The sequence below is a fragment of the Camelus dromedarius genome, chromosome X (genome assembly GCF_036321535.1).
Source record: "Camelus dromedarius isolate mCamDro1 chromosome X, mCamDro1.pat, whole genome shotgun sequence".
Classification (NCBI taxonomy): domain Eukaryota; kingdom Metazoa; phylum Chordata; class Mammalia; order Artiodactyla; family Camelidae; genus Camelus; species Camelus dromedarius.
Genome location: NC_087472.1, coordinates 44,653,392 through 44,670,608, shown reverse-complemented (window position 1 = coordinate 44,670,608; position 17,217 = coordinate 44,653,392). Strand labels below are relative to the sequence as shown.

General features: G+C 34.1%; 1 protein-coding gene across 5 annotated transcripts in view; it reads left to right on the top strand.

Annotated features, from left to right (window-relative positions):
- The window catches only part of PCDH11X (protocadherin 11 X-linked), a 590,766-nt gene that overhangs the window by 324,527 nt on the left and 249,022 nt on the right, over positions 1–17,217 (top strand). For 3 of the 5 annotated variants that reach the window (XM_031445558.2, XM_031445557.2, XM_064482995.1), the window contains exon 5: positions 114–143. The exons of the other annotated variants lie outside the window; for them this stretch is intronic. In XM_031445558.2, the coding sequence (XP_031301418.1) occupies positions 114–143 (30 nt within the window). The remainder of the gene's footprint in view (positions 1–113; positions 144–17,217) is intronic. 5 annotated transcript variants of the gene reach the window in all.

Sequence of the window (17,217 nt, the reverse complement as noted above, 5' to 3'; positions counted from 1 at the left end):
CTTTTTTTTTTCTACAATGTATTTGCAGTAACAAATTGAAGCTGATTTTTGTTTTTGTTTTGTTTTGTTTTGTTTTCCTTTGCTTCCTTTGCCTTCATTTTATCCTAAATCAGCGGAAATCCGAGGGGAAAAAGGCAGGAAAGGTAAGATTGTAAATTTCAAAGAAAATTGATTTCAAAATATGTTGTGCTATTTTTTCCTTAAATTTCTGAAGCTACAGTAGCTACTCAGTGGAGTTAAAACTGTAAGTATTTAAGATGACATATGTTGTGGTTCTGCCTTAAGAGAGCTTCAAGCTGAGCTGTCTCTACATTTTGTATCACTTACACAGTCCTGGAAGCAGTTTTCACGTCTTATTTTATTTTATTTTTCACCAACACTTTCTTTTCCCACTGTGCCAAAACAACATACTGCTGACAGCATCACTTTGTGAATGTTCTGGTAATACAGTTATTTTATGATAAATTCTAGCAATAAAAGGGACCATTCTGGTGTCAGTTCACAATTTAACAATGACAGCAAAAGTTAGTGACTATGAAGCATGATGATGTCTGATAAGGTCATAGAGAAAAAGACTATAAACTAAACATGGTTCATCAGTAAATGGATGTCCTCTGAGAAACTGGGCTTTAGAATGTCACCTTTCAATGTGAAAAAAAAGATTTTTTAATTGAAATGCAGTTGACATACGATATTAAGTTAGTTTCAGGTGAACTACGTAGTGATTTGACATTTACATACATTATGAAATGATCACCACGATAAGTCTGGTAACTATCTGTCCCCATATAAAGTTATTACAATATTATTAACAATATCTTTCATGCTGTATGTTACATCCTCATGACTTATTTATTTTAAAACTGGAGGTTTCTATCTTTTAATCCCCTTCACCTATTTCACCGACCCCCCTCCCCTCTGGCAACCACCCCTTTGTTCTCCTTTTCTATGAGTCTGTTTTTGTTTCATTTTGTTTTTAGATTGCACATATGAGATCATACAGTATTTTTCTTTCTCTGTCTGATTTATTTAACTTAGCAAAATACTTTCTAGATTCATTCATATTGTTACAAATGGCAAGATTTCTTGGGTTTTTTTTTTAATGGCTGAATAATATTTATACACACACACACACACACACACACACACCCCCCCCACATCTTCTTTATCCAGTCACCTATCAATGGACACTTACGTTGCTTCCATATCTTGGCTATTGTAAATAATGCTGCAATGAGCATTAGGGTGTATGTATGTTTTTCAATTAGTATTTTGGTTTTCTTTAGATAAATACTCAGAAGTAAAATTGCTGTATCATATAGCAGTTCTATTTTTAATATTTTTGAGGAAACTCCATACTGTTTCCATAGTGGCTGTACCAATTACAAATCCCACCGACAGTGCATGAGAGGCCCCTTTTTGATATATCCTCACCAGCACTTGTTACTTGTTTTCTATTGATGATATCCATTCTGACCAGTATGAGTTGGTGTGTCATTGTGGTTTTGATTTGCATTTCCCTGATGGTTAGTGATGCTGAGCAACTTTTCATGTGTCTGTTGGCCATCTGTATGTCTTCTTTGGAAAAGAAGTCTGTTTTGTTCCTCTGCCCATTTTTTAATTGAGGGTTTTTTTTTTAATGTTGAATTGTATGAATTCTTTGTATATTTTGGATATTAACCCCTTATTGGATGTATCATTTGCAAATGTATTCTCCCATTCAGTACATTGCCTTTTCATTTTGTTGATGGTTCCCTTTGTTTTGAATAAGCTTTTGAATTTGATATAGTCCCATCTGTTTATTTTTACTTTTGTTTCCCTTGCCTAGGGAGACAGGCAAAAAAAATATTGCCAAAATTGATGTTGTAATGTATTGCCTATGTTTTCTTCTAGGAGTTTTATGGTTTCAGGTCTTATATTTAAGCCTTTAATTCATTTGAGCTTATTTTGTGTGAGAAAATAGTCCAGTTTGATTCTTTTGCATGTAACTGTCCAGTTTTCCCAACACTATTTATTGAAGAGGTAGTCTTTTTCCCACTGTATATTTTTGCCCCTTTCAGTGCAAAAATTTTAAGTTCTCACATAGATAAGAACAGTCTAGCTTTCTACAAAAATTAGTTTGCTACTATTAAAAAATAAACTGTGTCACACATTGTGAAATTTTAAATTCCTCATTTGTTAAACTGCACTACCACTGAAAATAAACAATTTTTCAGCTGTTCACTGACATTTCTTTCCTAAAATTTATGCCTTGGTTTCCTCATCATGTTTTAAAATTGAAAGAAATAAAATTCCCTTAAACTTCTGATGCAAGGTATTATGGACATTAAATTCAATAAGCCTTAATGCTGACCAGATTAGGAACCAAAATATTACCATAACTGTATGTTAGGTTAAATGTGAGTATAATCTTTAAGATGAATTATCCTATTCTAGTTTGAGGGACCAAATTTTGTCCTTGAAAAAGGGTGGTCTAGACTATGCCAGAAATAATCTGTTAACCCTGGATGGCTTTATCAAGTATGAGAATTACCTGAAAATAGAGCCCAACTAGAATGTCAAAATGAATTCTCATTTGTGTTTGAGAGATAAACTAAAATAACAGCATTAGAGGATTCAAATAATAGCATTAGAGAATTTTCCATCAGTCTGCTTTTCTGAGAGTTTTCAAATGCCTGTCTGATATATCTTATCGCTGTGACCTGGGATCAATAAGTTTTTTGAGAGTTAACTCCTCCCAGAAAGCAAAAGGTCATAGAAGAGTTCTCCAATTAAGAAGAGGGATGCAAGGATACACACTACTTGTGAGTCATTTAAGCTCTTTGTACCATGGTTTCCTCATCTGTAGAAGAGTTTATAGGATTATTGTTAGGACTAAATATGTAGTAGGTATAGATATAGATATAGATGTAGATTATAGAGCTTACAAGTAGAAGAGCCATGGTTTGAACCCAGGCAATCTGTCCAGGAGACCTTTTTCTTAACTGCAGTATAGTCAGTTTACAATGTTGTATCAATTTGTCATCTACAGCATAGTGTTTCAGTCATCCATATACATGAATATATTCCTTTTCATTATAGGTTACTACAAGATATTGAATATAGTTTCCTGTGCCATACAGAAGAAACTTGTTGTTTATCTATTTTATATATACTAGTTAGTATTTGCTAATCTCAAAATCCCAATTTATCCCTTCACAACCCCTTCCCCTGCAGTAATAACCATAAGTCCAGAATACCTTTTTTGACAAAGAAAAGGGGAAGACTTGAAATCATAGATACTTCTTTATCTCAAAATGATTGTCTTATTGTATTTTATGAGTTAGCTTGAATATCTTTAATGTTTTAAGATGTCTCTGTCAACTATGATGATGCTACAGACCCTTATCAAGTCGTTTTCACTAGTCTATACACATTCTATACCCAGGCTGATATAATATGGTTAACATATACCATGGAGATTAGGTCTGTCCTCTGATGCCCTTTATTTTTGGTTCATTGCATTCATGTATACGTTTGAAGGGTATTTTTGATATTAAATCCAAGAAGCTATAAACCTTAAATATATTAAGTGTCAGAATATTCATTAACTTTGAATTTATTGCCAATGTTTCCATAAAAAGTTGAATCAATCTCTTGAGCTCCTGAACTTCACCTATTTCATTTTTTAATATAAATTATAAAATATAACTGTTATATTCAGTTTAATTCAGAGTGAGTAAAAATTACAAGGATTCTGCATTTGTGGGGAAAAAAATTAGGGCGACACGTTATCTTAGCTAAGAATGGAGTATCTAAATGAATGCTTTATTGTCGTTTCAATTCTAAAACATCAAAGGACCTAGAATTTCTCACTGATTTCCCCATCTATTTAAATTTAAATGACTTCAGAGGCCTCACCTAACAGGACTAGTTTCAGATTCCAAATCAGAGGTTTAAGTTACAGAGATAGACAGCTGTTTTCTAGCTCCCTTCTAAAAGATTATATTTCACAGAGAAGCTAGGGACATTGAAAGAGCAAAGTAAGAGCAATGCCACACTCCATCGTTCATTCATTCTATAACCAGTCAGTATCAAATGGCTAAGAGTTAATTAGGGGAAAAAACACTTCTCAACACAGAGCCACCTGTGGTTGAATAAATTAGTGATTGCAATGTTTATTTTCAACTAAAAGGGAAGGGTCCAATTTTTTGAATCCAGTTAATATTAAAGCAAACAAACATTTCTGGCTTAAACACAAACTGGTTCCCTTAGTTGGTGCTAACCTGAACATTTCCACTTAGACATTCTTCTTCAAGATCCCTCCCCCTTTGGCTAAAACCGAGTTGAAATTGCCCTCAGGCTTTGCACAAATGGCCATGCTTGTTAGAGAGTTTGTTCACCAAAGTGCTAAACTGGAGATGGCAGAAACAGAACTGACTGAGATTCTCAAAGGAGTCTATTTCTTCTTTCTTGATATTTGCCTGAGGTGAATTTACAAAGTGGCTTCTTTCAGACGAGGCTAGAGGTTATCAGAAAGAATTGCTACAGGAAAAAAGCGAATAAAAGCCATTTTCTGTCATTGGCCTGTCTTCTTCCAGACCCCTGTCATTTCTGTAACCATTTGCTCCAAGGCTACATGAAGAAGAGGGAGGCGATGAGAATGTTTGAAGGGAAATACATTAAAGTAACCATTTTACTAGTGTGTCCAAGGTACTTCTTCCCTTTTCCCATTCAACAATCCAGAAATGTTCTTGATGTGGTGGTGGTTTCATGGGTGTACACATCTATTAAAATTCATCAAATTGTACATCTGAAATATGTGTAGTTTACTGTACAGGAATCATAGCACAAAAAAAAGTGTTTAAAAAAGAACAAAACAATCCAGAAATGTTTGGAAGTTTCTTCATAAATTGCCCTAAATGTATAATGTAGGACTTTCAATATGGCCTAGCACACTGAGATATGTTTTAAAGGTTATCTCCAAATGAAACTATTTCTAAGGGTATGTTTCAAAAGAGATGTATCCACTTACCTTGGCTTTAGTGAAGGATTATTTTCATACATACTTTTTGGAGCATGATAATCTAGCAAATGCATGAAGCCAGATCTGCAGCAATTGGGAGCGTTCCTTCTCAAACATGTGACTGAATATGAGTAATACTAAGAGGAAATTAAATCACACTAAGAGCTCTATTTTACCATTGCCACCTACATGCAAACTATTTACCTTTTTCCTTCATTTGTTCCATAGATATGATCTTCCAGAACTATTGTGCAGGTACGCTGTGTGTCCTTTGGTAGTGTCTTAACAGCTTCTTATTTTGCTTTGGGATAGAGTCTTTAGTCAACTCAATGGGTCGTGACTGAAAATTTGGTTAGGGACAAAAAAGTGGCAGATAATTTGAAGGACACCTCTGGTCTGATTTTTTTTGGGTTTCTCCTCTTCTACACTTATAGAAGACTTCTGCTTGCACCTGACATAATGAAAGTGTAAGGATTTCTGTTAATGTAGCTGTCACCACACATAAATATCCATTTTGTCTTACCTGTTTGTTTTTGATGTTGTTGATTTTTGTTGCTGGGTTTGGTGATTCTGTGGCCCTTACCTGTACATATGTGCCTTCTCCGGATCTTATTTTCATGTGATTATAAGGGCTCCATGATTTTGAACATTATCCTCCTTTTTAATGATCCTAACTTTAATACCTGCCTTGTATTCTCCTAGCTGGTTAACTTGAACTTTCCCTTCGTTAGGTCCTCCAATTACCCATCCCACTTGATGAAATTCCTTCCTGGTTACATTTCCCTCCCCATCTCATCATTGCCTCCCTTGGCTTTTCATCCTTATTCAGAAGTCTTTTTGTTTCTCTTTTCATTAACTTTCTATCCTGAGCCTTGATGATTGTTCCAAACCTTTTCAACCATCTTCAAATTCCTTTCACAATTTCCAACCCTGAATTATCAGCAGATTACTTTAGGTCCTACCAACCTGAGATGGAAACCATCTTTGTAACCCGAGTTCCTTTCTAGTCTTTCATTCCCTTTCCGGGATTGAAATATCTAGCTCTTTAGTCTCTTTCTACATGCCACTTACATTTTTCTTAAAAATACATAAATATCATTTGTCAAAGAAAATAAATATGACGTAAAAAGCCCTCCCCCTTAAGTAGGCTATATCCTCTTTAACTGTTGCTGTAATTCACTATTAAATTGAAAGAATCATCTCTATTAATTTCATTTTCCCATTGCTCATTCCCTCCTACAATCTCTTATCTTTACTTCCAGTCACAGTATAACCCTTTTGTCATTTGCCCACAATTTTCTGCTTACTACTTTCCTGTTACATTTGACATTTTAAATGCTGCTCCTCTCTCAGTATCTCTGGAAAACTTTCTTCCATAAAGCCTTCTGTGACCTGTCCGTCCATTTCTACACAAAAGTATAATGTTCACACCTGGATTGTGAGTTCATGTGAATCAAGTACATATTTCTTCTGTATCCTTTCAATTCCTAGTCTAGGAGAGGAAAACTTTTTCCTTTTTCCCATCTAGGTTCTTTGCCTGGTCTCACGTTTCAATTGACATAAGACAGAGTCACAGGAGAAAAACAAATTAAATTTTGTACATATGGGAGCTCATAAAAATATGATGCTCAAAGAAGTGATCAAAGCAGGCAGGTTTTATACCTTTTAGACAAAGAAACAATAAATGTGTGAAGAATGGACACAGCAAAGGCGTTTAGGCTGGGGGTAGTGAAATTAGTAAAGATGTAATAAGGTTTGTTTATACAGCCTTCTTGGCCCTCAATTCCTTGTCTCTGGTGATGGGGGTCTCTCTCTCCTTGTACAGGAAGGGTACTTTTCACATTGGAAATCTATTTCCTGTTTTTAGGGTACAAAAGAGAGTCAGAGTGTCCTTCCCCTTGCTGTTTCTTAAGTTACTTTAATTCAAAATAATCAATGTGCCAAAGTTGCATATATTTGGGGGGCCTGCGCTGAACCCCATTACCAGCATGCTATCATATTTCACTTTTAATAAACACTTACTATATTTGCCTTCTTTTTAATTTCCACATTTTGGGAAGAGTTGAACAGAAGTGACTTAATCCAAAGGAATCTGATTTCTAATTTTGCAGAATAAAATGTGGAGTATTCTCCTCATGTAATAGCAAATGCTTGATTATACAGGGATTTTAAAATCTTCTTTTCAAGGTCCCCTGACTTCATGTAAAACAGAAAGAAATATGTGCCACGAATGGCGAACTATTCCTTAGCCCTAATTCAGGCAGTTCTAATCCTATTCTTTGGGGTACATAGAAGTATCGTGGGAAAATCAATGCTGAGGGGTAGCCTCTTTCTAAAACTCTGATGCTCTGAATATTTTTTCAAGTATTTTTCTGTAAGGTCCCAAGTGACTGAACTGTCCAATTTGAACTCTTTGTTTCTTTAAAAATGTTATTTTTCTTTGCTCTGATGCCAAAAAAAGTGGGGTGGAGGTGGTTACATGATCATACCTTTGCTCATCCTTTACCGAAAACTCTAAATCGCCCATGAAAATGTTCTAAGCTTTCATACCTACCATTGTCTTACCTTGCAGCATCAAAATCCACCCATTATATCTCTGAGAAACAGATGTTTTCACTGTGTGTGTGGCATAGTATCCAGGACGTTCTGAAATAAAATCATACATATTCATTTCAGCTCTCTGCCCTATCCTGAATGTATGGGAAACAACAGACAGTGACATCTTAAGTAAAATAAGTCGAAGTTTTAAAAAGGTTTTGAAATATATTTTATTCAAAGCAGTAGAAAAGCAGAAAGCATTTTAAAGGTTTATTTCAATAGCACTCTTATGTGTATTAAATACACTATTCCCAGGTCTTTAGCTTTTAACATTAGTGTTAGGTGTAGTTACAAATTCAGCCTTTGGCATATGCACTCTTTCCATTTGCACCGATTGGACAGTTTTCCATTCCTTTCTTTCTAGTAACTGTTGAAAGTCCTTGCTTCTGTTCATTCAATGCCATGTGAGTCAGTGCATAATTTAGAGGCCTTGTCTGGTACTATGACTAACTCAACTACTGATGCATTGAAATTGATCCTCCAAACTACAGAGCTCGGATTAGGATTTATATCTCTGATCTCAACCCAACAATTGAAACAACTACAATTCTATTCCAAACTTAGATTTTCATGTCAGAAACAGTGATAGAGATGTCCTCAGTACTAAATTAATGACACCTTTGAAGTGGAAAATTCCCCTATTTTAGGGGAAAACAAAATATTTTGCTTTAACCTTCTTAATTCCTATCTTTTGATGTCTGAAAGTAACTAGCCAGAGAGACTTTCTGAGGCAATTTATTGGTTAATGTTTTCTAATAAAGTTTGCCAATATCATTGCTATAGAGATATCTGCTGACCATTCTCTTTTGGACTACTAGATAAATCATGTTTATTCCATTAAAGCGTATGTTTTTCTCCAGGGCTGAGCTAAGGTTTAGTGACTCCATGATCTATTGCTCTCTTGGCCACCGGTAGGGGATGGATTCTTTTTCAGTTTCTACTGAATATACATGTCATAGTCATGTGTCATACCGTGTTCTTTTGCAGTGATGCCAGTTTTTCATAGTTTTCTAATATTCATAATTTTGTAAGTTTTATAGTAATAACATACATAGAACTTTCACTGAGTCTTTCAACTCCTTTATTATTGTAAAGACAATTTATTATATGAGTTATGTCCCTTAGGCAGTGTAGTCTGAGGACAAGAACAAACATTCACTAATGTTTAGACAAATGGTGTAAGTAGATTGGACCCATGCAGGTAGCTGAAGTTTGGCAATGCATGAGAGTACAGACTCAAATAATTTCTTTTTCTGTAACAAATTATCTGGACTTAAGAGTGCAGTATACAGCACCAGGAACCATATTCAATATCTTGTCGGAACCTATAATGAAAAAGAATATGAAAAGGAATATATGTATGTTCATGTATGACTGAAGCATTGTGCTGTACACCAGAAACTGACACAACACTGTAAACTGACTATACTTCAATAATAAAAAAAAAAAGGAAAGAATGCAGTATAAGTGGCATCCTCGGTAACAGGTGACTTAGTGTCATCTCCTTCCTATCAAGCAACATTTATATTGGAAGGTTAAGAAGGTTTCTTCTGAACACATATTTCTTCAATAGAGTTAGCCAGGGTTGCTGAGTCAGATAGTGAGACTCTTAAAAATAAGAATTGAGATTTTAAAGTCTCATATCCTGGGACCATTAAGTTAGATCCATTATGTTTGGCATATCTCCTTGTATTCTTTTACCTCTCATATATTTGCCCCTCGTTATGCATTTAAACTTGAAGGTGGGCAGGTATCCTACTTAAATCACAGGGAAGCCTCTGAGAATTAATTATCAGCTGTTATTTTACCAAAATATTATCAATGTTAGTCAATTTCCTAACCCATTTATTGACACTAGTCTTCCTCAGTTACTTGAATTATTTCTTTATTGCTTAAAAGAAGTTTCTAGGATTAACTTTAATGCTTTAGAAACATTAAAGTAGTAACTTCTATGGTCTTATGTTGAGATATAAAGAATTAATAATTCAAGATGTCTTATAAGTTCCTTTAGTATATACCTAACACACTACTTGAAACCTAGTAAATATTTAATGAAAATTTGGCATTTATTTAAGAAACGTATATGGAATGGTTTCTAGGTATGAAACTGTGCTTGGTGATGAAAATATTGAAAGGAATGAGATTGTTTCTTTGACCTCAAAGACCCCATTGTATAGAAAGGAAAATAGACACGTAAACCAAAAACTCAGTCTTATATAAGTAGCATAGTTTACTACAAAAACCTATTATAGAATATTCTTCTTGAATAAAGATACATTCCACTCACATGTACTTAGATTTTCTGTCAAGCTAACTCATTTAGAAGTAAGAGGTTCCATAAATTCACTAAACTTTTACAAAAATATAGTGGCTTCTTGTTTACCTTTGTTTTTTCAGGACCTACATTTTGGTCTCAAGTCACATAAGCCATTGTATTTTTATTCTGTTCAAATGGCTTATCCCTTCCCATTATATTTGACTCCTCTTGGCCTAAAGTATTTATCAGATACCCTTTAACAGCTTGTTTTATTATTTATGAATGAGAGCTATTGTTATCCAAATATACTTTAAACATTGATTTAAGAGTCGGGTTTTCTCCTTGAAGTGCATAATGCTTCAAACAGTGCATCTCTTTACGAACATGACAGATTATCACCCTTCTTTTCGTGAAAACAAGATGTGTAGTGGAGCAAATCTCAAATACTGACCTTCAGTCTTTTCCACTGTAAGCGGTTGTGAACGCAATGCTGTAAATCTCTAACATTAAAGGAACTGCCTCTGAGATCTGTTTCATATTCTGTAATAAAGGTGATTGCTGGGAATTGTTTGTTGTGTAACTCTGGAACAGGCTATGTATCATTTTTATTGATGATAAGATACCATCTCTGTAATGCCTGTGTAACGTTGTCTGGGTGTTAAATTGATTTAAAACATTCTGCTTTGGATTAGCCGTAAAAATTGCAGTGACTATTGCAAAACAGGAAATCCCATTAGAAGACTGAGCAAAGAAGCCACTTGCAACAGGAAAGAAAAAAAATCACACTTCACGGCACAAATCAATGCAGCTAAACTTCGGAAAGGAAAGTTCCTAGTGGGTGAGGTTTTTGACTTTTGTTGGGCTGTGTGAAACAAGTAGATAGCAAATGCTCAATTAGTCCAGTTGCTTCTCAACTCTGGCTCCCTGTTAGAATCACGTAGGGACCTTTGAATACTTGCAATACCCAGTTTGCCTCCCGGCCAGCTACATCTGCATCTCTGGGGTGGGACCCAGGCATTGGTATTTTTTCAGTTTCCTTGATGTTTCAAATACATAGCCAACTTGGAGAACTACTGTATTCAATTTTTACTGCCTTTAATTGAGATCTTGTAAATTTTATTTGTTTCTGTGGTGAAGCTTCGATAAAAAATCCTAAGTTTCATTGAGGAAAAAAAATTGGAATGGTTGGTCTGTTATGAATTTTATTAAAATAGTACCATAAATTTATTGTTGTAAAATATGCTTGACATGCCAATATAGGACCAATAGTCACAGAGAAGATGAGCGATGACCAGTAACACATTTGCCAGTGAGATTAATCAACCCTGCTGAACACATAGGCATGTGTGATAGTAAATGATAGGAAACCTTCCCAAAAGGCAGCATGTGCTTTTAATATGTTTATTCAATCCCTGCTTAACAGAGCCAAGTTAGATTGCTTTCCCAATCTTACAATTTAGTAATATTTTAAAAGTTCCATGCTGATCATAGTATACTAAATTTCAAGTCCAGGTATTGAGTAAGGATAGTAACGTGCCCATTTATGTTGATCCAAATAACAACCACAATATGTATAATTTCCCATATTTTGTTTTTATTGAATGAAGTATTGGAATAGTATTGCTTCCTGACACTCTCCCAGTTCAAGGTAATAGTGTATTAAATATGCTCATTTGAAATCTATAAACACATAATAGCTGAATAACGTTTTCATTCTTCCTGTGATTATAGTGTAGTGCTGCTGGATAAACAGAAGCTTTGTCAGACAGGAACGATTGCAGGAAAATGATCAGAGTAGGAGGTAGCCGGCTAAACGTGGCGCCCAAATGAATGATGAGGTGACTTAAGGGCAATGGTAACAAGCGGAAGTATGTAAGAACTGAATGGCGAGGTAACATCAGGCATGCACGAAATACAGCTCTGTAAACTTACGATATATGTGCGTACACTTTGACCTACTCACAAAATGTGCACCAAACCAAGATTTTATTGCTCTTACATGAAGAGTGTGAACTGTGAATCCTTGATCTTTCACTCTGCACTCATTATTCAAGTGGCTTCTATCAAGAAATCTGCTTATATATGAACAGCACCCCACAAATCCTTGATATATTCTTTGCAGTGTGTTAGAGGATTATTGAAATTTCTTAGAGAGAACCTTTTAAATTAAGTATCATTATCTGCCTTGCACATACTATTCAATGTATAAAACCTGTTTACATGACACATAACAGTATTTTTGAGAGATATATTCATTGTGTATGGAGCTGTTACAACACTCCATTATTAATACTTTTTCTAGCAGAGAATATTACTGCTATTCCAGGATCCCTGTTGATATTTTAATATAAAACAGCAGAAATTCAACCTCACTGGGGCACTTCATACTAAGTACTATCCATGTTTAAGTTAATATTTAGTGCTGATTTTTCTCGTCAACACTATCAAGGGAAAGCAAACAATATCACTTTCTTTTATAGTCTATGTTTTTTTGCTGGTTTATTTTATCATATGCTTTCACTATAAAAATATTCTCAACGGATGGAATCTATAGTGTCATGGGCATAGCGTCCTACCATTGCTTTCTAATTCCACCCGGCTACTCTCATTATTTGGAATTACTTCACTTTGTTTTGCTTAAGATACGTGAAACCTTTTGTTAGGAAAATATATTACATGCTCTTATGCTAAGTTTTCATCGAAATTTAGGGAGTTGCGGCATAAGAGGTTAGAAGTTTGGAAAGAAGGAATATTATTCGAATCTGAATGTTATTCAACTCCAACTTTATCTCCTTCGGAGGTGTGTGACTTGACAAGGGCTGTGCAACTTTTCAAGCAGGGTCTTAACTCTATTGAGAAAATGCTCAACAGTAGACTCAAAGTTTTCTCTAATCAAAAAAGCAATTCAGATATTGGCCACTGGAAAACTGTCACAACTTTGTTCCCTGAACACCCATCAGGACACAAATTAACCCATAATTTCCTCAAGTCAAGAGGCAGGAAATTCATGTGTGATAGAATAATTTATTAGTTGGGAAGTATTAACCCCTGGAAATTCACCATCCTAAGGTATTATAGACAATACTATTTGTCTTAAGTTATATTTTACCCTATTAAAGCAAGTGTAGTTTTATTCCTGAGAAGTCTTTTTTCCTAAGTAGAAAGATCAGCTTACTCTAATACACACTATTTCCTGTTGGAATTCAATGTGTTCAATTTCTATCCAGCTTTTTATCATTTAGGATACATTGTTTTTTAGAAGTTCTTTCATGTCAAACAATGTACCAATGAAAGACATTGAAATGATCCATAGCAATTAAACAGAAATAAGATAATTTCTAAAAGCATATACCTAATTCCCCATTTAGATGACCTACCATGGTAAAATGGAATTTAGATTTTATATATATATATATATATATATATATATATATATATACACACACACACACACACACACATTCATACACACACACACTCTCATTTTAAGACTAATAATAGCCTAGATTTTCACATTTGTCTGCTAGAAAGTATCTAAACTCAAAGCAGACATGATGTGAAGTAATTGTGACATTTTGAAATGACAATTTAACAGTGACTGAAAAAGATACATTTGTGATCATTGAAAGTAATATCCATTTGCATCTTATAGTGAAAACATTTTCAGTGCAGTTTTAGGTACATAATTCGTCTCGGTCGTTGGTCCATGACCATATCTATACTCATAGGTAGTTTGGCTATTTTTATTAATGAGAGTAGCATATATTGTGAATTTCCTGGGTTGGAAATAAAAAAGCCTAGCATCTGTTAATTACACAATTTCCTATTTAACCATACTTTAAATTAATTGAAGTAATTTTTCAGTTATTCAATCATTTTAATTTCTTCTTTTTGCTTCTGATAATTCTCTTAATTAGCCTTTCACTTTTTATAATGGCTCATTCTTATCTTTTCATTCTTCTTCCTTAAGGCTATGCTTATATCTTACAAAAATTTTTTCCAGAAAGTGGAAAAATTATTCAATAATTATAATGTTAATTTTAGAAACATGTCAATAACCAGGCTACATGGAAAAATTTGTTCAGTAGTTGATCAGTTCACTTTTTATCCACACATTTGGTATCATGTAAATATAAGGCATTTTTACTTATTTCATCTTAATTAGAAGTCTCTTGAGTTAATTAATACATAATCTTTTCATAATTCTACATACAGCATGTTTTGACTGAATTGAAAATATAATTATTATATTAAAGAATTTGAAGTATCTTCTCAGTAAATTAATGAAAAAAATATAAAACTTGAATGTTGACTTCCAATTATCTTGATTTCTGGTAGAATACTAAAATTTAATAATTGGAGGCATCTTCAGATGGAATAAAATCCAATAATTTTATTTCACATATTTGAAACTAAGGCTCAAAGGATTAAGCAAGTTTCTCAAAGTTATATTTCTTAGTTGAAGTATCAGGAATAAAGCCTAGGTCTTCAGAATCCCAGCCCAGTGCTTATTTACTATGACTTGATGAACAAAGATAAGTTAAACCTACAGTAAATATATCTAATTAGTTTATTATCCCTTTCTTCAACTCTAAGAGGCAGGTGAATAATAATAAAGATAATTAACTTATCATTTCACTCTCAAAGTTGACGTGTACCACGATGAACATAGCATAGAACAACTTTTACTTGGCAGTCTATTACTTGGTACGTATATTAGTTGACATATATTTGGCAATATATGAATGGATATTGTCAAGCTTATTTTTCACACTTTTAATCATTCAAAGTACTGAAGTTTCAACCTAATTCACTGCAGATGTGATAGATTTAAGATCCCAAATAAAAAGCCATTGTTACATTTCACTCAAAAATGTTTTCTTCTACTTTGCTGTCCAGTTCTGTATCTTTCACAGTTTTAGTTAAACTCTAAGAAAATTCTGCTTCAAAATAAATGATTGCAAACATACAATGTTATAGAACTAAATAAAAACTAGGTAGAAAATGGGAAAATAAATTGGTTACTTTGAGCAATCCTTTGAGACATAAAGCTATTTAACCTAATTTTTTTTTTTTTTATTTTGATATCATAGTGAAAAGTAGCTCTTTATTTATTGGGTGTAGTATGAAATGTGGGAAAAACTTGCAATCTCATCTACTATTGCTGCCAAAAATAAATCTATGAGATAGGAAGGATAAAAAATTTTTTCAGGAAATAAACCAAGGAACTGACAAAATATATGTTAAAGTTCAGAGTAAGTTCCCGCTATAGAATTGTAAGCATGAGCATCTGTTTTTGAACTAACTGAATTTTAAGTATCAGTGGTGATGATGGCAGTGGTGGTGATGGATAAGGGCCATTGGGCACTGAGCTCATTGGACTAAACTGACTAGAAGATGACACACCAACAAAGCATGCTTCTCAATGCCTTGCTGAATGTTTCTATTGGCCATACCACTGCTTATCTCCATAGCAACTTAACCTCCTTTCCATTTCTGAATCAAGAGTTATTTACATAAAGTCTCGCATTCTGATAGTTGCATCTGTATTTCAATGTATCCAATTTTAGTTTGTGTGTGTTTGCATATATACATTGTAGGAAAAAGTAGATGGTTAAAAAAAATAAAAGCAAACTTAGGCACCTGACGGTAGAAGTTGCAAAGTTGGATCTGGCAAGATGATTGATAAAAGTAAATAGTCAAATTGAAACAAGAACAGATAGCAATGTGATTGAGTGACATACAATTTATGGGAAAAATTAGTATCAGTTAATCTTAAAAGTCCCGATTTACGAGGTATAGAATTATAATCTCTGGCAATTGGGTTTTCTGACTCCCTTGTAACAAGGCTTTCCCTTCAAACAGCAAGAGTTCACATTAAGAACATGTGAATTATAGATACTGATCTAATAATTATCCTATATATTCAACCCATATGGATCCTGTATAATGGTCTCATATTCTGTTTAGACTGAACTCTCGGCAGATAAGAACGAGCCTGCTGTGCAAAATACACATTATGATGTATGCTATGGAGACACAAATTCATTCATTAATTTACCAAACATATATGCAAGTCCCACTGTCTGGCAAGAACTGAGTTAGTTGTTAGGTCGTGACATTTACGTTCAGATATATAGATGTTAGTCGTTTAAACTTTTTGGACCAGAAGTTCTCTGAGAAGAAAGAAGAAAGGGAAGAGGTTAAGAGGAGGACAGGGAGAGAGAGAGGGAACAGCAGGGGAGGGAGGAAAAGGAAAACAAGGAAAACCAGGAGAAGAAGGAGGGTAATGGGAAGTGGGAGAGGACCAGAAGTTCCAAAACCATGTTTGTGGAGGAGTCATTTCATCCCTTTGGAGCTGTCTAGCATATGATTGCTTGAAAAATATCTAATGAATTACTAAATTTAAAATGTATTTTAGCTCTTGAAGTTTAAATTTGATAGAGTTCATATTCAAAAATGGATAAAATTACAAAATGTAGAGGATTTTAAACTTCACATATTACTGTCCTCCAAAAATAATACTTTGGTTCAGTTTTTGAAAATGATACAGAATTTAAAATAATAGAATTTAGTAAAAATAGGGACTGAAAGAGAGCATGGTTCAGTATTATAGCTGACCTTTGAACACATAATCCTCATTGCAGATGAGTTGAAAATATAGGATCATTATTTGGTCAAGATCCATAATTCACTTGTTCTTAATTGAACTTAATTGAACTGTGTGGGTCCACTTACATGCGGATTTTTTTTTTCAGTAAATTAAGTACTACAGTACCATACGATCCAAGTTTGGTTGAATCCAAGGATGTGGAACCTCGGATACGGAGGGCTGAGTGTAAAGCTATACATTGATTTTTATATTAATTTCACTATTTCTGATGATAAGGCATGGGCAGACTGTTAAGAGATTTTTCTTTATTGGAGAATGATTACTACTAGCTTCTGTAATGCTGAAATTGGGAATCTATTCTATAACTTTTAAAAAGACACATAAAATCGATCATCATCTCTTGATATTAGAAAAAGCAGACTGAATTTATAAAAATCTCTCTCTCTAGACCTACCATTGCTCAAATTTATTGAGCACATGCTATGTGCCAGGAAGTAAGTGAAGCTGGGATTTGAAGACTCAGTATGACACTAGAGCTGGATCTCTTGAGCTAAAAGTAAAATTTATTGATCCACAGTCTCAGCTCACTACATGATAATTCCAGTTAGCATGAATTGTTTCAGCCAACATGTATGGCAATACTTACCACCATATAAAAGCAGATATTTTAAGCTGAATCAATTAACCGAATTATGCTGCATTTAGAAGTATGGGAGACAGTTACTAATTTCCTTGCCCCTGTTC